Genomic DNA, 26,576 nt, shown 5'->3' on the forward strand with positions numbered 1-26,576 from the left:
GTTGTTTTGTTCCCTAGCTTGCCTGCCTCGTACAAAAGCCTTCCATCTGTATCGGAGTCATTCCCTACACTGAGAGCCATGATTGAAGTGCTGAACACTGACTCCTCCCTTCGCTGCATTAAGAAATCATGATAGTTTCCATAGTTCTACAACCGAATGGGACCTTATGCTTATTAAATTATTTTAGAATTTTATTATTTCCGCCCCCAAAAAAGTGCAATTGCTGAACAAATTTAGGTTCTTTACCACTTTTGGTATTTTTTTATTTTTTTTTTGAACATTTCCATCAAAACTTGAATTGATATAATGTCACTGAGCATTTAAGAGACCAAACCAAAATGTTTATAATGTGAAATTGAGAGAAGCTCCTGGCCTCCGTGTTACTGGTCAGGATTGGGTTTTGCATTGATGATTTGCTGTTGATTTATTTCTCTGTCTAATTCACTTTCTTTTGTATTCCATTTATGTTTTAACTATAAAAAAAAACATAGGTTACACCAAGCAAATCATTTCTGTTGATATGGCAGGTAGCCTTAACAATGTGTTAAATTTTAAAGGGATTTCCCTACAATATAAGTTACTATAGGATTAGCATTGACACTCTCGGTATAGCACCACCACCTAGCAGGGCCCCATACACATTGTGAGGTCTACTGATCCTGTTAAAATCGATGGGTTTGTCAACTTAAAGAGGTTATCCAGGAATCAAAAAACAGCGCCCTCCTTGTCTCCACTTTGGGTGTGGTTTAACAATTTGGCTCCATTCACTTCAATGGAACTGAGCTGCAGAACCACACCCAACCTGGAGACAAACAGCAAGAGGTCTTAGAAAGAAAAAAGGCCTGTTTTTTGATTCCTGGAATACCCCTTTAATTTGAATCTGTCACATGAAATATGCATATGAAACTGTAACTTTTCAGTAAGAGGATACAAATGATACCTGTGAAACCTGTGGATGAGGGATTTTTTCACAAATTTTTTTAATTTTTATAGACCATGTAGTGTCAGAGAGGCGTGGCCTATGGTCTTCTGTGCCCCGGGGCCGCACCGCTGCAGTGCTGTAAATCACAGCCCATGGTCGACTGACACTGCAAAGCTTTGCTCAAGTCCCACGTCTGTGCAGATACATTGACAGGGGGGATAGGGATTGGATATGTATCTTTTTGGAGCTGGTGAATGTAACAGATTACAGATCGCCTTCAGTAACGCTCACCCCATCTGTGCCACGTTGCAAAACTACAGCAAGGTTTGTTGATGTAAACCAGGAATGGCCAGTCTGTCAATGGGCAAGGATTTACTGCACAGAGGCGCTGTTTCCCTGGGGCACAAAAGACCCTAGGTCAGTGTTTCCCAACCAGGGTGCCTCCAGGTGTTGCAAAACTACAAATCCCAGAATGCCTGGACAACCTTTGGCCATGTCTCTTTTACTGCAACAGGACATAAAATTGCATTATTTTTTTTGTCAGCATAGACACTCACCAACAGGATTCACAGCTATCATTCGTATCCTCTTACTAAAAAGTATATGTTTTAGTGCCTTTTAGTTTTATATGTGTATTTCATGTGACAGATGTGTATGGTCAGCTTTTAAAGCAGTATGATTAGTTGCTAGTATGAGAATATACTGCATTTTCCCTTTCACTTTAATACCAACAAGATTGTGAAGCTGGGGCACTGGTGAGTGTCTGTTTCGGTCGCACCTAATTTCACATGGTTATTCCACAGGGCCTGTATACTTGCTTAGAAATGGAAGAACATCCAGCTCACCTTCCCCCTAATCCTGGTATGCACAGATCTACACAGCCAAATACAAGTCAATAGCGTAAACAGAAGTAATATGATCCTGCAAATCCCAAGAAACTTTAAATGGGCACTGTCACCAACTTTATTTTTTGATGTTGTAGTACTTATGTACTACAGCATATCTCTAATATACTTTTATTTTTATTTATTTTTCATTAAAAAGGTTTACAGTATATACTCGAGTATAAGCCGACCCGAGTATAAGCCGAGACCCCTAATTTCAACCCAAAATCCCAGGAAAAGTTATTGACTCGAGTATAAGCCTAGGGTGGGAAATACATCATCCCCCCCTGTCATCATCCAGACCCGTCATTAACATCTTCATCATCATCACCGCCTGTCATCATCCAGACCCTCATCATCATCACCTGTCATCATCCCCTTGTCATCATCCCACACATCCCCCCTTCATCATCCCCTTGTCATCATCCCACACATCCCCCCTTCATCATCCCCTTGTCATCATCCCCACCCCCCTTCATCATCCCCTTGTAATCATCCCACACACACCCCTTCATCATCCCACACCCCCCCCCCTTCATCATCCTCTTGTCATCATCCCCACCCCCTTTCATCATCCCCTTGTCATCATCCGCCCTCAGTGGTCTTCAACCTGCGGACCTCCAGAGGTTTCAAAACTACAACTCGATGGCTGCCCGGGCTTGCTGGGAGTTGTAGTTTTGAAACCTCCGGAGGTCCGCAGGTTGAAGACCACTGCGGCCTTCAACATTTAGTTCTGAGTACTCACCTCCGCTCGGCGCTGGTCCGGTCCTGCAGGGCTGTCCGGTGAGGAGGTGGTCCGGTGGGATAGTGGTTCCGGGCTGCTATCTTCACCGGGGAGGCCTCTTCACCGCGCTTCCGGCCCGGAATAGAGGCGTTGCCTTGACAACGACGCAGAAGTACGTTGGCAATGAACGCACCTCTGCGTCGTTGTCAAGGCAACGTGACTATTCTGAGGCCGGGCCCGAAGCGCTTAGAAGAGGCCTCCCCGGTGAAGATAGCAGCCCAGAACCACTATCCCACCGGACAGCCCTGCAGGACCGGACCAGCGCCGAGCGGAGGTGAGTACTGTACAGAACTAAAGGGGGGTGAGAGGGGGCTGGATGATGTCGAAGGCCGCAGTGGTCTTCAACCTGCGGACCTCCGGAGGTTTCAAAACTACAACTCCCAGCAAGCCCGGACAGCCGATGGCTGCCCGGGCTTGCTGGGAGTTGTAGTTTTGAAACCTCTGGAGGTCCGCAGGTTGAAGACCACTGCGGGTGGAGAGTTCACTCGAGTATAAGCCGAGGGGGGTGTTTTCAGCACGAAAAGTCGTGCTGAAAAACTCGGCTTATACTCGAGTATATACGGTAATTTACATTTAAAAACCGGCTACTGAAAAAGGACTGATTTTGGAGTGGCAATCAGTCCTTTTTCAGTTAGGCTGCACTCGCTCCCTGCCTGTCAATCAGACAGGCGGGAGCGAGCGCATTGGCTCCCCGGCCACTGGCTGGGAGGCCACTCCTCCCGCACATCGCCGCCGCTGCCTCGTTGCCACCGTTGTCCCTGCACGCCCGCTGCCGGACTCTGCATCTATAGCGGGGGGGGCTAGCACTTGTTCAATAAAGCTTGAAGTTTCTTGGGATGTGCTGGATCATCTTGCTTCTATTCCCAAATGCGACCACAGGGTTCCGTCTCTAGTTAGTACTAGAGCTATGGGGAAGAGGGGTATGTTCTAGTATGTAACAGTAATGTTAGCCTTAGAAACAATCCTCCAACTGGTTGTACAGATATAGAATCAGGATAGGTTTAAAGGGGGGGGGGGGGTCCTGTTTGGACAACACTTTTTCATTTTGAAGGTCTACCAGCTACTAGCCAATCATACAGCGAACAACCCCCTTTAAGAAGATCTATATCCCATACATCTGATTATTTTATTGTAACTTCAATTTATTTTTTGTTGATGGGTTTTTGGTTTTATATTCTTAGTATCCTTATTAAAATCAAACAATTGAACAGCATATTATTTAAAAAAAAAAAAAATCTCTTAAGTTATCCCAAAGAGCAGTAATGGATGTGACAGACATTATTTTATCTATATATTGTTCATAGTTTTATTTGCTTCTTTAAAGGGGTTGTCCTGTACAAGAAAAAACCTTGCCGCTTTCTTCCTCCAATGGCACGTTGTGGCTAATATTTCGGCTCAGCTTCACTGTAGTGAATTGAGCTGAACTGCAGAAAAGTATGACACTGTTTTTAGAAGAAATCGGCCATGTTTTTCTAACCTGGACAACCCCTTTAACAACAAATAGAATGGAAATAATCGGATAATGAGAAGCACTGGAAATTCAATTACAGATTTAATTTTGTCTCTTTGTTATAGTAAAGGCAGCTATCACTATTGGGCTGAGTCCAGATGTGGCGAATTGCTGGTGCGGATTCTTGTTTACAGTACAGTCTGTTGACGTTTCAACACCCCCCCCCCCCATCCACATGTACCAGAAAAAGTGTACATGGAAATCAAGTCATGTTGTGGGTTTCTAAGGCTAGGTTCACACCTATGTTTGTGGCATACATCGAAAAAAAACAGCAGATTGCTATACCATACTTGTGCCAGATGCATCTGGGTATAGTGGACAAAACATAGACTACTTTCAGTCCATTTCTAAGTGTACACAGTTATTTTGAGGTACTTTAAAGCGTAGCCGTCTGCACTCTTGCACCCCGCAAAAACTGTTTACACTTAGAACAGTGTCTCCCAACCAGTGTGCATTCAGTTGTTGCAAAACTACAGCCCCCAGCATGCTTGGACTGTTGGAAGAAGAGACTGAGGGTAGTCACTAGAGCTGGGCTGTATGACCAAATATGTGTATCACGGTATTTTTGTAACTTATGGCGGTTCCACGGTATATAACGGTATTTCTTTCACACCCCCAAATCATGTTACCCGCCAGCGCTGTTCTGCTCCCCCCCCCCCCCCCCCCCCCAAATCATGTTACCGCCAGCACTGTTCTGCTCTCCCCCAATTAATTATCAGCCCAGCGGGGTTCTGCTCACATATGTCACCCGCAAGCACTGCCCTCCTCCTCTTTGTTGCGGGCCGCTGGCGCTGGAACTCTATACTGTACGCCAGTGGTCTCCAACCTGCGGACCTCCAGATGTTGCAAAACTACAACTTCCAGCATGCCCAGACAGCCAACGGGCCGGGCATGCTGGGAGTTGTAGTTTTGCAGCAGCTGGAGGGCCGCAGGTTTGAGACCACTGCTGTACGCTGTATCCCTATGCCCGGGCTGCAAAAGTTAAAAAGAAAATAAACTTTAACTTACCTACGTCGGTCTCACGCATTTCCTTGGGACTGGAACGTCGGACAGCCATCAGCCTATCACCGGCCGCAGCGATGTCCCGCCCCGGCCATTGATAGGCCAGAGCTCCTTAAATGACAGTGGGCTCAGCCTATCACTGGCCGGGGCGGGATATCGCTGCGGCCAGTCATAGGCTGACGGCTGTCCGACGTTCCAGTCCCCAGGAACAGCGCGAGGCTGACGTCGGTAAGTTAAAGTTTATTTTCTTTATCTTTTGCAGCCCGGGTATAGGGATACAGCAGTGGTCTCAAACCTGCGGCCCTCCAGCTGTTGCAAAACTACAACTCCCAGGCATGCTGGAAGTTGTAGTTTTACAACATCTGGAGGTCCGCAGGTTGGAGACCACTGGCGTATAGTATAGAGTTCCAGTGCCAGCGGCCCGCAACAAAGAGGAGGAGGGCAGTGATTGCGGCTGACATATGTGAGTAGTACCCCGCTGGGCTGACAATTTATTGGGGGGGGAGCAGAACAGCGCTGGCGGGTAACATGATTTGGTGGGGGGAAGCAGAACAGCGCTGGCGGGTAACATGATTTGGTGGGCAGCAGAACAGCACTCGCGGGTCACATGATTTGGTGGGGAGAGAAGAACAGCGCGTGGGGGGAACAGAACAGCGCTGGCGGGTAACATTATTTGGTGGGGTGGGGAGCAGAACAGCGCTGGCGGGTAACATGATTTGGGGGGGGGAGCCAAACAGCGCTGGCGGGTAACATATGATTAGTTCCCCGATGTGGGGACAGCGCAGCGCTGGGCTGATAATTCATTCATTCCCAAGGGGGAAGGGCCCAACCGGTATTGTGGTATGGGAAAAATTTGTATTGTGCAGCACATAAATTTCGGTATTTGGTATGAGCCGGTATACCGCCCAGCCCTAGTCACTATTAGAGGCACAAACAGTAGTGTGAACGAGGCCTAAGACAAATATGTTGAGAAAAATCCCCATTCATTTCAATGGCTAGTGTAGTCAGCTAGTGACTACGTTCAGGTACTTTCCTTACCATATAAAAGTCCAGGACAAAACTTGGATACGTTGAGAAAATTACCCAAACGTAGTAACTAGGTGACTACGTTGGGCCATTGAAATGAATGTGGCCCTTGCCTTTCCAAGTACAACACGTCCGCATGTCCTTTTGACATTTTACGGACGTAGCCATGCCTCGGAGTCACTGCTTCTAGCAGTTTGCGGATATACACCACAAACATAGTATAATTTTAGGGGTGAACATTCACAAATCTACTTCATGCTCCTTCTGTTGCAGAAACGGCATAAATTTCCATAGCAAATTCGCTGCAACTTCCGTAGTGAAAATTCTTTGCCATGTCTGGACCTAAGCCTTGTAAAACGAACAAAAATTTGATTTCTATGGTTAAAGAGGAAATGGTGTAACCATAAGATATACCTCGTACATGCTAAATATACTTGAATTTTAGTATGGAGAATATTTGAAAGCACAATTTTTTTGATGAAAGTTTCAACTGATGTCAAGACAATAAATAAAGGGTGATATTTTACCTCATTACATGTATTGTGTCATATTAAGTATTTACTCAACACAAATTTATATTTGTACATAGACAGTATAATATTTTTGTTTCGGTCTACCCATGTGCTTAGGGCAAATAACTGTGGATAAAACATTCATAATCTCCTTACTCAGGACAAGCAGGAACTTGCATAATAGTCACAGAAGGTGCCTGATCCTGCACAGCACTGAATAGGTCAGTCCCTGTAATCTCTGCCCAGTGGACCCCTGACATTGTGATGTGTGTGTGTGTGTGTGTGTGTGTGTGTGTATATATATATATATATATATATATATATATATATATATATATATATATATATATACACAATATAGTGTGGACCTTGTTAGTTAAAGAGTACCTGTCAGATCCCAAAATCTCAAAAAATTATGGTCAGGATTAAGTACGATCACCTATATTTATTATAAAAATACCTCTTTTCATTAGCTCACAGCGTTAAAGATCCTCTCAGGGGAAGGGGACGTGTCCCTTGTGGTGGTGGGAGGTGACTGGTGTGTCTGCTTATGCAGCCTTGTCTATGAATCATCTCTTGTCCATGACTCCTGGACAAGCCTGATGCTGCTGCAGGACTGGTTAGTGTCCCAGTAGGTATGGGAACCCCTAGTGGTGGGATTTTCAGGAGCCGTTTTATTAAATATTTAAAAAAAAATTCCACAACCGTATTACAAAAGGTCTTTTAATTTTCTTCAGTAACAACATATAAAAGGTTTTTGGATCTGGCAGTGCCCATTTAAATGGGTACTCTCATTAAAACTAATTTTTGCTATTGCACTCCTTATGGTAAATAAAAAAGATTTCTAATATACTTTGGTTAAAAAAAAAAAAAAAAAAAGACGTTTTCTATGTTTTATTTGTGCTTAAAAAGCTCAAGAGCACATTTCCCCCCATCTTATGCACAGACTTAGGGCCGAAGCTCAAACACAGGAAGTGCAGCCTGGAGTGCTGAGGGGGGGGGGTCCAACCAACAGTATATGGCAGTTAGGTGTGAGAGGAGCTATGATTGGATGAGGCTGGACACACACCCCTCAGCACTCCAGGCTGCACTTTCTGTGTTTGGACTTTGGTCCTAAGTCTGTGTATGAGATGGGGGAAAATGTGCTCTTGAACCTTTTTAAGCACAAATAAAACATAGGAAACTTCATTTTTTTTAGAAATATTTTTTATTTACCATAAGTAGTGCAATAGCAAAAATTTATTTTAATGAGAGTTACCCTTTAATTTTCGAAGACCAACTACTGAATGCAGCATGATAACAAGGGATGCTTACAGCTGCTGACCAGGTGTACTAAATTCAAACACCCGTTACAAGCATAGGAAATATTTAAAAGATTTATTGGAAACTGATAGTATGACACGTTTCAAGAAAGAACTACCTTTTCATCGGGTATGATGGACCTGATGAAGAGGATAGTTCTTTTTTGAAAAGCTACTGGTCAGCGTCTGTAAGTATCCCTTGTTGTTCTGCAGTTGGTCTTCGAATATTTGCAATTTCTCAGTGTCCCTCCATGGATCCTACGCAGGGTACTGGCTGCAACCAAAAATCCATGCTACGTGCTGGTATTTTGATACCTTATGCCCTCCTCGACGTTGCACTCAAAGCGTAACCAACATAGGTGAGCCCCTCTTCTGTTCCCCTTTTGTTTCTGCATATCAAGTGGTCCTGATAGTTCAACACATTATTTAAAGGGGTACTCCTTTTTTTTTCTTTTTTGAAAATCAACTGGTGCCAGAAAGTTAAACAGATTTGAAAATTACTTCTATATATAAATCTTAATCCTTTCAGTATTTATCAGCTGCTATATGCTACAGCGGAAGTTGTATAGATGTTTTCTGTCTGACCACAGTGCTCTCTTCTGACACCTCTGTCTGTGTCAGGAACTGTCCGGAGCAGGAGAGGTTTGCTATAGGGATTTACTCCTTCTCTGGACAGTTCCTGACATGGACAGAGGTGGCAGCAGAGAGCACTGTGGTCAGACAGAAAATAACTATACAACTTTCACTGTAGCATACAGCAGTTAATAGGTACTGGAAGTCACATAGAAGTCATTCACTGATCTGTCTAACTTTCTGGAGCCAGTTGATTAGAAAAAATAGTTTTCCTCTGGAGTACCCCTTTAATCTTGCATTACCATGGCAAATTTGCCTTTAAACTCTGAGCTTTTCTTAATGTTGTCAGCATCATATGGTAAACTGTCATACAGTGGAGTCTGGGATAAGGTGCTAAGACCTGTAAATGTGTGCCTGTATATTTTCTAATTTAAACATAATAGATGGCATTGAGGCTAAATTTACAATTCTGTCTTTGCTGTACTGGAAATATTTTTGGCCCATCTATATATAACCCTCTGCTGTGAGCAAAAACATCTGGAATTAGTGTCCCTGAAACTATCATTTGATTCCTTTAATCACTGCCAAGAAAGATGCCAACTCCTTTTTAATATATTAGAACCTTTTTTCCTTTTGTCAACATTTTCAGGCTATAATACCAAATATGGGTGAAGAATTAAGCAGGCCATACACATTAGATAGCTGTCAGCCAAATGCCCCTCTAGCTGACTGCCATCTCTCCTGACCCCCCACCCATATACAGATGTACAAATGTGCTTACGTTTTCACCTCTTGCAGTTGCCTGGTCCTCTTGTTCTCACAAAAGATAAGCATGTTAAGATCTGCGAACCCTCATACACATTAGAAGTCATTGAGTATGGCCAGTGCAATGAAATGTGTCTAGTCTTAGGCCCCTTTCTCATCCTGTAAAAACCTCAGTTCTTACTCCTGCCAATAAGTCCTGAAAACGGCCATCAAAAAATCCCATTTATGTCTTTGACCATCCTTTTGCAGCAGATATGTCTGTTTTTACTGGTGTTATTTTTGCAGGCACAAAAGACGGTGAATGCACTAATTTTTGGTCCAGCAAATGGTGAAAAAAATTTAACATTGAAGTCTTTGGGAAATCGATGTTAAAAAAGACATCCGTTATCTTCCGTTATTGTATGTTTTTTTAACATCCGTTCTTGCTACTGAGCATGTTCAGTACAGCTTTACAAAAAAAGGGTTAAAAACCTGATTAAAAAAAAAAACTGATGTAACTGGTAATATCGAATGATAACAGATGAACAGGTTTCTTAAGAAAATAAAATATAAAAAATAATGGATGATGGTCATCAGTTATCATCCGTTATCAGTTATTGCACCCGTTTTTTTTCACCCGTTATTGTAAAATAACGGCAGTAAAAAAGCAGGAAGATACCTGTGGTGTGAAAGGGGCCATAGGCTGGAATTCCACTTGGTTTGTTTCCAGCGTTTTTTCCACTGAAAAAAACGCCAGTGCAATTTACTGCATTTGACGTTTTTTTTGTGGTGTTTTTGCATTTGAGTTGAAATTGCATTTTTGGCACCTTTTGGCGTATTTTTTTTTTTTCAAAAATGTGTTGGGTACCAAAAAAAATAAATATTTTTTTCCCATCTCTACTGCATCCTTTTTTTTAAGGGAAATTGTATTTAATATAATGAACGTTTTTAATAAATTTTTAATAGTGTGTGTGTGTTTCACTTTTTTTTTTCTCTTTATTTTTTTACATTTTTTTTTAGGTAGTACTACTACAGACTGTTCCATGATGGGAGTAGTAGTACCTGTACCAATAGACAATATCACCCAGGGTGTCAGTCCTGATGCGATCATTCATGATATAGCAGAGATGCAGAGTGGCTCTATTCAGCGCTCCCCATCTTTGCACTATACTTCGGCCAGTGATGTGAATAGAACATCACTCATTCATATTTTCCGCCCAGAATGGTGATTGGCCGGAGGATGGCAGCCAATCACAGCTCTCAGAGGGAAATATGAATGAGTGATGTTCTAATCTTATCACTGGCCGGAGTATAGAGTAAAGATGCAGAGTGCAGGAGAAAGCCGCACCACATCTCTACAATAGACAGGACGATCGCATCGGGTGTCAGGAGTGATACCCCCTGTGATCTGTCCTTAACTGCAGGTACTACTACTCCCAACATGGAGCATTAGTAGGAGAACTGAGTAGGAGCAAATCCCCATAGGAAACCTATACTGCTCTGGACAGTTCCTAAAATTGAGAGAGGTGTCAGCAGAGAGCACTGTGGTCAGACAGAAAGAAATTCAAAAAGAAAAGAACTTCCTCTGGAACATATAGCAGCTGATAAGTACTGGAAGGATTAATTTTTTTTAATAGAAGTAATTTACAAATCTGTCTAACTTTCTGGCACCAGTTGATTTAATAAAAAATGCTTTCCAGTGGAGTGCCCCTTTAAGTCTAAGGCTACATTTATATGGCGGGATTTCCGTGTGGAATTCTGCAAGAAAATTCAGCTTGAAAATTCTGCAAAATTTACTGCACATTGAATTGAATGGGGATTCTGCGGAAGAATTTCCGCTTTCCGGATTCTCCAATATTGAACAGGTCATAACATTTTGAAGAATTCTGGGAGGAATGTCACTGAACTCAATGGGGCATTGCATTTCGGCAGAATTCTGTGTTTTGAGCACACAGAAAATCAGCTGAAATTCCACTCAAATTCCACAAACTTTCTACAGCAAGCTTTGCAGAATGGAATTTGAGCGGAATAGCAGAATTTCCGCCATGTGAACAAAGTCTAAGGGGGAGATTTATCAAAACCTGTGTAGAGGAAAAGTTGACTAGTAGCCCATGGCTACCAATCAGATCGCTTCTTTATTTTGAAAAGGGCCTCTGAAAAAAAAAATATATATATCTGGTTGCTATGGGCAACTGGGTAACTTTTTCATTACACAGGTTTTGATAAATCTCCCCCTAACAGTCTCAGTCTAACTAAAGCCCTGGCTCTGTTCACATTACAGCATTTAAAGGGGTACTCCACCCCTAGACATCTTATCCCCTATCCAAAGGATAGGGGATAAGATGTCAGATCGCTGCGGTCCCGCTGCTGACGACCCCCGGGATTGATGTTGCGGCACCCCGCTATCATTACTGCACAGAGCGAGTTCGCTCTGCACGTAATGACAGACAATACAGGGGCCGGAGCATCGTTACGTCATGGCTCCGCCCCCTTGTCACATCACGGCCCGCCCCCTCAATACAAGTCTATGGGAGAGGGCGTGGCGGTCGTCATGCCCCTGCCCTAGACTTGCATTAAGGGGCGGGCCGTGATGTCACATGGGGCGGAGCCATGATGTAACGATGCTCCGGCCCCTGTATTGCCTGTCATTACGCACAGAGCGAACTCGCTCTGTGCAGTAACGATAGCGGGATGCCGCAGCGACGATCCCGGGGGACCAGAGCAGCGGGACCGCGGCGGTCTGACATCTTATCCCCTATCCTTTGAATAGGGGATAAGATGTCTAGGGGAGGAGTACCCCTTTAAAGGAGTACTCTGGTGCAGAGTATTCCTGCTCTGTCCTGCCCGGGCTGCAAAAAAAAATGAAAATAAACCATCTCTCACCTTCCTAGGTTCCTGCGGAGCGCCACTACAGCTGATCGGTCCTCCGGTCCATCTACTTCATACTTCCGTGTGAATAAAGCGTCACATGGTGCTCAGCCTTTTATGGGCCGAGGCAGAACATCGCGTTGGCCGGCGATAGGCTGAGCGCCATGTGACGCTTCGTTCACACGGAAGTATGAAGAGGATGGACCGGAGGACCGATCAGCTGTAGTGGCGCTCCGCGGGAACCCAGGAAGGTGAGGGATGGTTAATTTTCATTTTTTTTGCAGGACGGAGCAGGAATATTCTGCACCAGAGTACTCCTTTAAGCATGCTACTATCATAACCCAGGACAGGGAGCCATCTGCAATAACTGTTAATGGCTTCACGGGTGGCCATTTCCTGCCCTGTTCTCTCCTAGACCCCTGTAAATATTGTCAGTGACCACAACAGTTAGATTTGTTAGGAGACTGGAAACAGAAAGTGAAGGGTGTCACACAGGAAAATGACTGCAGTCGTGTCACATGGCATGTTATATCTGATGCAGATGTCACATCAGGTTTTGCCACTGAATCACAGTGTCAATGCACTTAAAGGGGTACTCCGGTGGAAAACTTTTTTTTTTTTTTTTAAATCAACTGGTGCCTTAAAGTTAAACAGATTTATAAATTACTTCTATTAAAAAATCTTAATCCTTCCAGTACTTATTAGCTGCTGAATATTATAGGGGAAATTATTTTATTTTTGGAACACAGAGCTCTCTGCTGACATCATGACTACAGTGTCTCTGCTGACATCTCTGTCCATTTTATTAACTGTCCAGAGCAGCATATGTTTGCTATGGGGATTTTCTCCTACTCTGGACAGTTTTTTAAATGGACAGATATGTCAGTAGAGAGCTCTGTGTTCCAAAAAGAAAGAAAGAATTCCTTCTGTAGTATTTAGCAGCTAAAAAGTACTGGAAGGATTAAGATTTTTTTTATAGAAGTAATTTACAAATCTGATAAAAATAGGATATTAGTCCTCAGCTCAATATCAAAAAGATTAATGGGGGATTTCTGGTATCAATAAAAGAGAAAAAACTAAATTGGTATATAAATGATATTTAATAGATATTAGATATTAAATAGTGCGTTCCCGCAGGGCCCTACGGTGGCGCACAATTAGTTAAAAAGTAATAAATATAAAAAATGCAACAAGTTATTACACTACAGAGCGAATGATACTCCTAATAACAAATGTATCTATTATGGCTAACAGCCGTATAATGATACACTGGGTGATGATGTGACATACAATGTTACTCTGATCAGAATGGTGGTAAGTTCAATGTGCACAGAAAATAAAAATAAATATAAAACGTTCCTCCTGGAAAGGAAATGGCTTATTGGAAAAAATAATAAAAAATGCAAAAAAAGTCCTGTAAATAAAAAGTGACAGTGCAAAAAGTCCTGTAAATAAAAAATGATGGAATTGTGTCCTGTAGGGTGGATCCTACAATTGACCTGAAATAATGTCCTGCAAAAAAATCGTATGCTGTATATGATTATAACATATGAATTAGTTGGAATTGGATCGCTGTTGCCGATTTCTCCACTCCACAGCCAGATGGCCTGCAAATAGAAATATAGTCGCTGGCACAATTGTGCCACTCACCGCACCGCTGGTGGACAGATGGACGATGGACAAATGCGCTCTAGCCGGGGCGGCGTGATGGTCACAGGATATACAGCCGTTCTCACCGGCGAGCTGTCCCTTGGCGTCAGGTGTACTCTAGCCGGGGCGGACTGTTGGTCGCGGAATATCCAGCCGCTCTCACCGGCGAGTTGATTCTTGGCGTCTGACGTAGCAGGTCAGCTGATGGCAGGTCAGCTGACCTTGTGCGGGAGGTTAGTTGATACTAGATGACGTTGAATATCAATAATGCATGCAGATGGAGATATTAATCCGATGATGGAGGGCTCTGCACCGGTTCAGCAGATGGATTGGAATACAGGACCATGTAATGGATGAATAGTAAATCAGATCTCTCCAGAGAGGAACTATCCGATCAGTGCTTGTATAACCGCAGCTGTAGTGTGAACTAGACCAATATAAAAAGGCTCAATCACAGTCACCAAACGCGTTTCGGGGTTCAAAGTAGATTAGTAGTGCCCCTTCCTCAGTGGTGTAGTGGTTACACCACTGAGGAAGGGGCACTACTAATCTACTTTGAACCCCGAAACGCGTTTGGTGACTGTGATTGAGCCTTTTTATATTGGTCTAGTTCACATTAGTAGTGCCCCTTCCTCAGTGGTGTAGTGGTTACACCACTGAGGAAGGGGCACTACTAATCTACTTTGAACCCCGAAACGCGTTTGGTGACTGTGATTGAGCCTTTTTATATTGGTCTAGTTCACACTACAGCTGCGGTTATACAAGCACTGATCGGATAGTTCCTCTCTGGAGAGATCTGATTTACTATTCATCCATTACATGGTCCTGTATTCCAATCCATCTGCTGAACCGGTGCAGAGCCCTCCATCATCGAATTAATATCTCCATCTGCATGCATTATTGATATTCAACGTCATCTAGTATCAACTAACCTCCCGCACAAGGTCAGCTGACCTGCCATCAGCTGACCTGCTACGTCAGACGCCAAGAATCAACTCGCCGGTGAGAGCGGCTGGATATTCCGCGACCAACACTCCGCCCCGGCTAGAGTACACCTGACGCCAAGGGACAGCTCGCCGGTGAGAACGGCTGTATATCCTGTGACCATCACGCCGCCCCAGCTAGAGCGCATTTGTCCATCGTCCATCTGTCCACCAGCGGTGCGGTGAGTGGCACAATTGTGCCAGCGACTATATTTCTATTTGCAGGCCATCTGGCTGTGGAGTGGAGAAACCGGCAACAGCGATCCAATTCCAACTAATTCATATGTTATAATCATATACAGCATACGATTTTTTTGCAGGACATTATTTCTGGTCAATTGTAGGATCCACCCTACAGGACACAATTCCATCATTTTTTATTTACAGAACTTTTTGCACTGTCACTTTTTATTTACAGGACTTTTTTTGCATTTTTTATTATTTTTTCCAATAAGCCATTTCCTTTCCAGGAGGAACGTTTTATATTTATTTTTATTTTCTGTGCACATTGAACTTACCACCATTCTGATCAGAGTAACATTGTATGTCACATCATCACCCAGTGTATCATTATACGGCTGTTAGCCATAATAGATACATTTGTTATTAGGAGTATCATTCGCTCTGTAGTGTAATAACTTGTTGCATTTTTTATATTTATTACTTTTTAACTAATTGTGCGCCACCGTAGGGCCCTGCGGGAACGCACTATTTAATATCTAATATCTATTAAATATCATTTATATACCAATTTTGTTTTTTCTCTATTATTGATACCAGAAATCCCCCATTAATCTTTTTGATGTTGAGCTGAGGACTAATATCCTATTTTTATCACTTTTCTATATCTCTCTGTGGGGGAGAGCTTTTAGTTAACCTCGCTCATTTTTTGTGGTTGAGCTAAACATATCTGCATTTCCTAATTTACAAATCTGTTTAACTTTCTGGCACCAGTTGATTTAAAAAAAAAAAAATAAGTTTTCCACTGGAGTACCCCTTTAAGATCCATTTGGAAAGTCTTCAGACTTATTTAACATTTTGTTATGGCTCAAAAACTTCAGTGGTAGTTTAAAAAAGAAAAACGCTAGAAAAAACCTGTGTGGAAACTGAGCCTTAAAAGGATTTTTCAGGCAGAGAAGTATTTTCTTTTTTTTAAATGTCTCCAGGCATAGCAAAATGAAAAATATGGCATACTCCCCTTCCCCAACCCCCCCACCACTGTCTTTTTGCCAGCGCCCAGTGATTGACTGAGTGGGCAAATTCTACACTGATTGACTGAGTGCCGTCAGAAATGGGGGATCAGGACAGGAGAGTACGCATCTTTTTTTATTGTCACTGCACCCACCCCAACCTTTTTTTTTTTTTATATCTCTCAGGCCTGGACAACACATTTGAAGCATACCTGTCATAGTGCAAAAGAAATAAAAAGTGATATGTTACTCAGTACCTAATCCTGATCATGTAGAGTTTTACAAAGCTTGTACCCCCAGCTGTTGCAAAACTATAACTCCCATCATGTGAGTTGTAGTTTAGGAACAGCTGAAGGTTGCAGTGGTTATCTCCTATACTGGATCCCAATACACTTTACGGCCGGTATCCAGTATGCTGCAAAATACAGAGTACGGTAGTCTGTCTACATAAAGACAGATGACCCCTAGTGGCGGCTATTTAATTATTATTATTTTTTTTTTTATTTACTTTTTTTTTAAAATAAATGTATATTTAAAAAAGTCCTCTTATCAGTAGTACTAAAAAACATAAAAAGTTTTTCATAATGACAGTGCCTCTTTAAGGTTTTAGTCTACCGGTAACACACCTGCCTGAATCTCCATCTTGTCATTTACTTGGCACAAAGGAACTTTTTTTTTTTTTTTTACTTTTAAGCATATGTAAATTACTTACCATTCATTTGCATGTGTAGATAATCGCTCCCCAGTCAGATGGATGTCTCAATAATTATGTAGAGAACAAAAACCTAAATAACCTATTGATGTCATTAACAGTGGTAACTAATAATGAGGCAGCCTATGAATCATCCCATTGTTACAGACAGCCTGATAAAGGTAATCTCAGTTCTCAGTCTGTTCTATGACGGGATACCATTTATTGGCATTGTGGCTGGCACAGTCCTACTGGTTATTTACCTCCATAGGAGGGAGTCAGATGTGTAGAACTGGTCACAATGCAACAAATCTACATAACACAAGTGGATTTTGTTCCAGATTTCCGGCAGAATATTCTACACATCTGATGGGACATCTATTCAGGGTTCCTTTTCATTACACAATCCTTTCCATTTTTTAGCTACATTTTTTGTATGCAATTATGCAAATCAGCTGACAATTAAAACAAAGCTGTCAGGAGGAAGACATGGTAGTAAATAGGCCCATGGCTAGATAGGACTAGTCATCAGGATTCCCCACATACCTTTATGTTTATCTCTAGAGATGAGCGAACTTACAGTAAATTCGATTTGTCACGAACTTCTCGGCTCGGCAGTTAATAACTTTTCCTGCGTAAATTAGTTCAATCTTCAGGTGCTCCGGTGGGCTGGAAAACGTGGATACAGTCCTAGGAGACACTTTCCTAGGAATGTATCCACCTTTTCCAGCCCACCGGAGCACCTGAAAGCTGAACTAATTTATGCAGGAAAAGTTATCAACTGCCGAGCCGAGAAGTTTGTGACGAATCGAATTTACTGTAAGTTCGCTTATCTCTATTTATCTCCATAGTCCTTTCCAGTGCCAAGAAATAAGTATTTTTGTTCATATGGAAATCAGGCTGAAAAGCTGGGTCTGACTCGCCTATGTTCCTGTCATGCTAGAGAACGTCCCCTGGGCTTTTAAGCCTAATTTATATAGTGACAAAATAAGATTTATTTATTGGCGCTGGAAAGGACTATGGAGGTAATAAAAAGGTATGTCTGAAATCCTGATGAGTAGCCCTATCTAGCCATGGGCTTATTTACGCTGGTTTTCCTGCGGACAGGTCCGCTTTAATTGTCAGCTGATCCCACCTAATAATTGTATGAATTACTTTTATTATTGCATTGGATTTTGTAATGAAGAGGGACCCTGTTTAGATGTATAGTGTATTCTATTGCCATAAATCTGTAATATTCGCATTTCGACCACGTTGTTGCCGCATACGGCCGAAAACGAAGCCGACCGGAGGCTGCGGTTCACTCCGGTCGGCTCATAGACTTGCATTAAATACGGTTCACCTATACGGCTAAGTGCGGGCGCCGCGATTAAGCCCCGCCCCCCTCCTCCCAGCCGTATACGGGAACTGTAGTTACAAAACATGGTGTGAACCCAGTCTAATTCGGCTACTCCTAACTACTCTACTGTAGATTGCATAGAGAGCTTTGAGACTGAGCTCCTTTCCGACCAAGACACCTTTTATAATTTGCACCAGGCTTTATTTTTATATATAAAAAAAATTATAATAATAGTATTATTGTTATTATTATCATTCTGATATTGGAGGGGAGGAACCGGAAAAACTAATTGGGAATAATTTAATATATATACCGGTATATTTTTTTTTATTAATAGCACTAAGTGCTGCTACAATGCTTTTTTAAATTGCATCCATTTTCCGTTTCAGTGATTTCTACATAGGAAATTAAATAAAAAATAAAAAAAAAAGGACAAGGTTAGAAGTGTTGTTTGGGCCTTTTTTCTTTTAGTTCCCCCCCCCCCCCTCGATCTATATTTATACATATATCTATAAATATATCTGCCTCACCTGTCAGATAATTTTTTTATGAGACTGGGAAAGCTTGGGTAGTACCTTGCACTATGTAGTGCTTGTCACCCAGCTTTCCCTGTCTACTGAAGAGAATATTTGTCTGGTAAAGCAGCAATTTTGGAGCGATTCAGGAGACTGGGAAAGATTGGTGGCATGTAGTACACAGTGCAGGGAACACAGTACTACCCAGTTCGCAGAAGAGAATATCTGTCTGCTAAATCAGCTAAATCAGAACACTAGAAAAGTTGGGTGATGTGAATACTGCGTGCCACCCAGCATTCCCTGTCTCCTGAAGCCCCTCACTCTTCTCTCAGCCCCCATCTCATCCCCTCTCCCTGCCTCTGCACTAACTATCTGCTACCATGACATTGGTCACAAAGCAGGATGTTTAAAACTCCTGGACAATCTCTGCAGCCTAAGACTAAAGTGATAGGAGATGTACCCGAAGTCTTACACAGCTCCCTGCATGGAGAGAGCCAGAGCGCCCAGGAGAAGGTCACTGGGGTCCCAGAGGTCAAACCCCCTAAGTTCAGACACTTACCCCTTTCTAAAGGATAGAGGATAAAGTTTACTAAACTGGACTACTCCTTTAAGGTGTCTGGCAAATGCTTTTTTAATTCCTATCCCAGCGTTTCCCAACCAGGGTGCCACCAGCTGTCTAGGCATGCTGGGAGTTGTAGTTTTGCCACTGTTGAAGGCACTGTGTTTGGATATCCCTATGGTAACTGCACATAAGCCTGGACTCCAGTGATGATGATGTCGGGAAGCACAGGCAGCCAACAATACACAACATTGGAGCTGGCATAGAGTGTATGGGTTTTCTCAGAAGTGTAATACCACATATCTCCTGCAGAACGTGGAGGCGCCGTAAGCTTCCCTTGGCAGGGGGTGTCTGGCAGCTGCCCACCAGTGAAGTGATTCTGTGGGGGATAATTGGGGTGGTGGTGTACTGTGGCAGCCTGGCACCCAGCAGACAATACACAGAGCAGGAGGAGGGGGCAGAGCCCGGAGGAAGCCTCATATAAGGAGACATGGAGGCTGGCATGTGCGGAGGGAGGAGGGAAGGAGAAGAAAGGAAGTGACTGTTCCTGCACAAAGCACAGGGCTGAGGGAGGAGGGATGTGCTCGGCCGCTGCCTCCTCCGGGTGCTCGGTGCCAGTCTAGCTGCCCACAATCCACTCACACAAAGCACCGAGGACATGGCTTCTATGGCGGCCGCAATAGCCGCAGCGCGGATCTCCGTGTCAGGGAACCGACCCCTGGACGAGAAGGAGAGGAACCGCTTCGCCTACTTCTCCTCCCTGAACTCCATGGCCAAGAAAATCATGCAGGACAAGGAGCGGGTGCGGGAGCGCTACGGTGCCCAGTGGGACAAGATGCCGCCCAAGGAGCAGGACGAAGCCATAGACAAGAGCCTGGTGGACCCGGAGCTGCAGAAGAGGTATGCCCTGCACCGGGGCCCCAGCCCGGACCAACCTGTGCCCTGCTACCCGGTGCTGAAGATCCAGAGCGGCCAGAAGGTGGTGCACTTCGGGGAGGAGGTAGGTACCGTGACAGGAAAGTGGGCACCACATAGACACCCTGTAGCTTCTTCAGGGGATTGTTCTCTGCTGTCAGCAGACTGTAATATTCTACAGGAATTATGGCAGATACATTTCTTCTCCATATACATCTACATACATGTATACAGCGGGAGAGCATAGGGGGCATACATATGACTTTACCTTGTACACCAGGGCGTCTCAACCAGGGGGCCTCCAGCTGTTGCAAAACTACAACTCCCAGCATGTTGAGATATAGACTTTATACTTGCTGTGCCCACACTACCCCACTGCATACATATATATATATATATATATATATATGACTTTACCTTGTACACCTGTGCTTCTCAAACAGGGTGCCTCCAGCTGTTGCAAAACTACAACTCCCAGCATGTTGAGATCTAGGCTTTATACTTGCCTTGCCCACACTACCCCACTGCATATATATATATATATATATATATATATATATATATATATGACTTTTCCTTGTAGACACCAGTGTTTCTCAAGCAGGGTGCTTCCAGCTGTTGCAAAACTACAACTCCCAGCATGCCCGGACAGCTGTTGAGATCTAGGCTTTATTCTTGCCTTGCCCACACTACCCCACTGTATATATATATATATATATATATATATATGACTTTACCCCTTGTAGACACCAGTGTTTCTCGAGCAGGGTGCCTCCAGCTGTTGCAAAACTACAACTCCCAGCATGCCCGGACAGCTGTTGAGATCTAGGCTTTAGATTGTCCAGTCCGAGTTAAGGGGTGTAATACTTGCGTTGCCCACACTACCCCACTGCATATATAGGACTTTACCTTGTACACCGGTGTTTCTCAAACAGGGTGCCCCCAGCTGTGGCAAAACTACAACTCCCAGCATGTTGAGATCTAGGCTTTATACTTGCTGTGCCCACACTACCCCACTGCATATATATATATATATATATATATATATATATGACTTTACTTTACCTTGTAGACCAGTGTTTCTCAAGCAGGGTGCATCCAGCTGTGGCAAAACTACAACTTCCAGCATGCCCGGACAGCCGCTGGCTGTCCGGGCATGCTGGGAGTTGTAGTTTTGCAACAGCTGGCGGCACCCTGCTTGGGAAACACTGGTGTAGATGCTGAGCTCTATTAGGCTGTGTCCCTTTTAATGTTATGGGTATTTATATATATAAGAGGAAACCATGGTAATGTTCTATTCCTACTGAATCATAAGTGAATAAATAATTGATAGATATTTTTCTCTTCTACACACGCCCCCCCCCCCCCCCCCCCCCCCCCCTCTGCCATAGCTGTGATAGATATTATTTACTACTGGCAGTGACAGGGTTAATGGCCGAGTCCCACACGCCTTATGTCACCGAGCTGGGTGGAACTGAAGGGTGTCACGTGGTGAGAGGGGGTGACAAATGGCTACAGGTTCTGCTCATAATACAAATATTATGGGTCAAACTCCATAATATTTACATAGAAATATCAGGCTTTGTTCTGCTGCATACATCATCCGATGAGCCCTGGGATTATCCTATTATAACTAAATCAGATCTGTTCATAAATTGTTTAGTCACATTCTCACTATTCTGAGCTGAGTGAGATTATATATATATATATATATATATATATATATATATATATATTATTATTATTATTATATTATCATCGTCCACAATGAACATGCTCGCTAGCTTGCGTAGATCTGGGCAGCTGCCTAGCAACAATGGAAATTGCCTGTGCAGATCAGTCTGGTCTCATTCTATACCGATAATATTTATCTTATTTGCTTTAATATTTAGCTAATTTCCCCTTTATTCTTACTCCGCAGTTCAGGAGTAATCTGTTGCTACATGATCACCACCAACAAGCATGCCACTCGTAGGTCTTACTGTGCCCTGTGGAAATCCTCCGAAATAATACCAAATTTTCACACTCTGGCAGGAGAATTGAAAAAAAAAAAAAATGGCGGCTGCCGTATGCCTGCCGGACCTGTGCCATACCCCATTAAATTCAATGAGCCGACCGGAGTCAACTAGTGACTCCATTTGGGTCATTTTCCATATCAAACTGAAAAAAGCCATCTGTCTGTCCTGTCGGTGTATTGAATGGGGCACGGCACGAGTCCTTCAGGGATACAAAAGAAGGCGGTTTTGAAATTCTCCTGCCAGATCCAGCTAAGGGTGGGTTCACACCACGATTTTGCTATACAGTTTCGGCAAACGGATTCATAAAAAAAAAGCGTATGCAACCGTACAGAAAACCGTGCCCATAGACTTCCCATTCAAAACCGTATGCACCATAATGTACACGGTTGTCTCCGTTTTTCATACCATATCGGTTTTTTACTTTTTTTTTTTCCAGACAGAAAACCGTGGCCTACCATGGTCTTTGGCCCGGGTGAAAAACTGTATTAAAGGGGTACTCCGGTGAAAACCTTTTTTCTTTTAAATCAACTGGTGGCAGAAAGTTAAACATATTTGTAAATTACTTCTATTAAAAAATCTTAATCCTTTCTGTACTTATTAGTTGCTGAATACTACAGAGGAAATTCTTTTCTTTTTGGAATGCTCTCTGATGACATCACGAGCACAGTTCTCTTTGCTGACGTTATTATAATAATAATAACGCTTTATTTATTGTTTTCCTTAGTGGGATTTGAACCCAAGTCCCCAGCACTGCAAGGCAGCAGTGCTAACCACTGAGCCACCATGCTGCCCTTAGCATACATCTACTATGCATGGTTGCTAAAATGGACAGAGATGTCAGCAGAGAGCACTGTGCTCGTGATGTCATCAGTGTTCCAAAAAGAAAGGAATTTCCTCTGTAGCATTCAGCAGCTAATAAGTACTGGAAGGATTAAGATTTTTTAATAGAAGTCATTTACAAATATGTTTAACTTTCTGCCACCAGTTGATTTAAAAGAAAAAAGGTTTTCACCGGAGTACCCCTTTAAACCGAATAAATTTTTCTTTTTTTAACATGGGAGTCAATCAGAACCGTATATGCGTACAGTTCCATACGGTTTTCTACATACGGTTTTTGACTTTCCACAGTTTTTTTTCTTGGAATTGCAATCAAACAAGTGAAACTTTATTCATAATGGAGTGAAGAGTTCAAAACGTATACGTTTTTTTTTTTTTTGTAAAAACGGATGCAACCGGACATCATTTTTTCAAACGGTATACAGATAACAATTTGTACACACATTTTGATACAGTTTAGTCAGGTTTTGAGGAATCCATTTTTTTTTAATCAAAAACCTGATACAGGAACTGTATTGCAAAAATGTGGTGTGAACCCACCCTAACGGAGAGTGATCAGGTGATGTCCTTAAAGGGGTACTCTGGTGGAAAACTATTTTATTTTTATTTTTTTAAAGAACTGGTGTCAGAAAGTTAAACAGATTTGTAAATTACTTCTATTAAAAAAAATCTTAATCCTTTCAGTACTTTTTAGCAGCTGTATGCTACAGAGGAAATTCTTTATTTTTTGAATTTCTTTTTTGTCTTGTCCACAGTGCTCTCTGCTGACACCTGATGCCCGTATCAGGAACTGTCCAGAGCAGGAGAAAATCCCCATAGCAAACCTATGCTGATCTGGACAGTTCCTAACACAGACAGAGGTGTCAGCAGAGAGAACTGTGGACAAGACAAAAGAAATTCAAAAAATAAAGAATTTCCTCTGTAGCATACAGCTGCTAAAAAGTACTAAAAGGATTAAGATTTTTTAATAGAAGTAATTTACAAATCTGTTTAACTTTCTGGCACCAGTTCATTAAAAAAAAAAAACAAGTTTTCCACCGGAGTACCCCTTTAACCCCTTAAGGACTCCGTTTTTCCGTTTTTGCACTTTCGTTTTTTCCTCCTTACCTTTTAAAAATCATAACCCTTTCAATTTTCCACCTAAAAATCCATATTATGGCTTATTTTTTGCGTCGCCAATTCTACTTTGCAGTGACATTAGTCATTTTACCCAAAAATGCACGGCGAAACGGAAAAAAAAATCATTGTGCGACAAAATCGAAAAAAAAACGCCATTTTGTAACTTTTGGGGGCTTTCGTTTCTACGCAGTGCATATTTCGGTAAAAATTACACCTTATCTTTATTCTGTAGGTCCATACGGTTAAAATGATACCCTACTTATATAGGTTTGATTTTGTCGTACTTCTGGAAAAAATCATAACTACATGCAGGAAAATTTATACTGTCACGATGCCGGCTGGCAGGTAGTGGATCCTCTGTGCCAGAGAGGGATTGGCGTGGACCGTGCTAGTGGATCGGTTCTAAGTCACTACTGGTTTTCACCAGAGCCCGCCGCAAAGCGGGATGGTCTTGCTGCGGCGGTAGTGACCAGGTCGTATCCACTAGCAACGGCTCAACCTCTCTGACTGCTGAAGATAGGCGCGGTACAAGGGAGTAGACAGAAGCAAGGTCGGACGTAGCAGAAGGTCGGGGCAGGCAGCAAGGATCGTAGTCGGGGGCAACGGCAGGAGGTCTGGAACACAGGCTAGGAACACACAAGGAAACGCTTTCACTGGCACAATGGCAACAAGATCCGGCGAGGGAGTGAAGGGGAAGTGAGGTATAAATAGGGAGTGCACAGGTGAACACACTAATTGGAACCACTGCGCCAATCAGCGGCGCAGTGGCCCTTTAAATCGCAGAGACCCGGCGCGCGCGCGCCCTAGGGAGCGGGGCCGCGCGCGCCGGGACAGGACAGACGGAGAGCGAGTCAGGTACGGGAGCCGCGATGCGCATCGCGAGCGCGCGTTACCCGCATCGCGAATCGCATCCCGGCTGGAGACGGTATCGCAGCGCACCGGGTCAGTGGAGCTGCCCGGAGCGCTGCGGTAGCGAGAGAGAAGCGAGCGCTCCGGGGAGGAGCGGGGACCCGGAGCGCTCGGCGTAACAGTACCCCCCCCCTTGGGTCTCCCCCTCTTCTTAGAGCCTGAGAACCTGAGGAGCAGACTTTTGTCTAGGATGTTGTCCTCAGGTTCCCAGGATCTCTCTTCAGGTCCACAGCCCTCCCAATCCACCAAAAAGAACCTTTTTCCTCTGACCGTCTTGGAGGCCAGTATCTCTTTCACTGAGAAGACGTCAGAAGAACCGGAGACAGGAGTGGGAGAAACTAATTTGGGAGAGAAACGGTTGATGATGAGTGGTTTAAGAAGAGAGACATGAAAGGCATTAGGAATACGGAGAGAAGGAGGAAGAAGAAGTTTGTAAGAGACAGGATTAATTTGGCACAAGACTTTGAAAGGACCAAGATAGCGTGGACCCAGTTTGTAACTGGGGACACGAAAGCGGACATATTTAGCGGAGAGCCATACCTTGTCTCCGGGAGCAAAAATGGGGGGAGCTCTTCTTTTCTTATCGGCAAACTTTTTCATGCGAGATGAAGCCTGTAAAAGAGAATCTTGGGTCTCTTTCCATATGGTGGAAAGATCACGAGTCACTTCATCTACAGCGGGCAAACCAGAGGGCAAGGGAGTAGGGAGGGGGGGAAGAGGGTGACGGCCGTACACCACGAAAAATGGGGATTTGGAGGAAGATTCAGAGACTCTAAAGTTATACGAGAATTCGGCCCATGGTAGAAGATCTGCCCAATCATCCTGGCGGGAGGAAACAAAATGTCGTAAATAATCACCCAAGACCTGGTTAATTCTTTCTACTTGTCCATTGGATTGAGGATGATATGCAGAAGAAAAGTTTAATTTAATCTTGAGTTGTTTACAGAGAGCCCTCCAGAATTTTGACACGAATTGGACGCCTCTATCCGAGACTATCTGTGTGGGCAACCCGTGAAGACGAAAAATGTGTACAAAAAATTGTTTAGCCAACTGAGGCGCTGAAGGAAGACCAGGAAGAGGGATGAAATGTGCCATCTTGGAGAATCGATCAACGACCACCCAAACAACAGTGTTGCCACGGGATGGGGGTAGGTCTGTAATAAAATCCATACCAATCAGAGACCAAGGCTGTTCGGGGACAGGCAGAGGATGAAGAAAACCAGCGGGCTTCTGGCGAGGAGTCTTATCCCGGGCACAGACAGTGCAGGCTCGCACAAAGTCCACGACATCCGTCTCCAGAGTCGGCCACCAATAGAAGCGAGAGATGAGTTGCACAGATTTCTTGATGCCTGCATGACCTGCGAGATGGGAGGAGTGACCCCATTTGAGGATTCCGAGGCGTTGGCGTGGAGAGACGAAGGTCTTTCCTGGAGGAGTTTGCCTGATGGAGGCTGGAGAAGTGGAAATCAGGCAGTCAGGAGGAATGATGTGTTGCGGAGAGAGTTCAACTTCCGAGGCATCCGAGGAACGAGAGAGAGCATCGGCCCTAATGTTCTTATCGGCAGGCCGAAAGTGAATTTCAAAATTAAATCGGGCAAAGAACAGAGACCACCTGGCCTGGCGAGGATTCAGCCGTTGGGCAGACTGGAGATAGGAGAGGTTCTTGTGATCGGTGTAAATAATAACTGGAAATCTTGATCCCTCCAGCAGATGCCTCCATTCCTC

The 26,576-nt window shown here is 43.6% G+C and overlaps 2 protein-coding genes across 3 annotated transcripts in view; both read left to right on the forward strand.

Moving 5' to 3' along the window:
• Positions 1–2,331, forward strand: part of TTC13 (tetratricopeptide repeat domain 13) — an 87,059-nt gene extending 84,728 nt beyond the window's left edge. The window contains exon 23 of the mRNA XM_056567365.1: positions 18–2,331. Within this exon, the coding sequence (XP_056423340.1) occupies positions 18–132 (115 nt within the window). The 3' untranslated portion in view covers positions 133–2,331. The remainder of the gene's footprint in view (positions 1–17) is intronic.
• Positions 2,332–19,279: 16,948 nt separating this feature from the next.
• The window catches only part of C3H1orf198 (chromosome 3 C1orf198 homolog), a 37,821-nt gene continuing 30,524 nt past the window's right edge, over positions 19,280–26,576 (forward strand). The window contains exon 1 of one of the 2 annotated variants that reach the window (XM_056567368.1): positions 19,280–20,053. In XM_056567368.1, the coding sequence (XP_056423343.1) occupies positions 19,712–20,053 (342 nt within the window). In that variant the 5' untranslated portion in view covers positions 19,280–19,711. The remainder of the gene's footprint in view (positions 20,054–26,576) is intronic. The other variant, XM_056567369.1, reaches the window with a different exon arrangement.

The sequence above is a fragment of the Hyla sarda genome, chromosome 3, assembly GCF_029499605.1.
Source record: "Hyla sarda isolate aHylSar1 chromosome 3, aHylSar1.hap1, whole genome shotgun sequence".
Lineage (NCBI taxonomy): Eukaryota > Metazoa > Chordata > Amphibia > Anura > Hylidae > Hyla > Hyla sarda.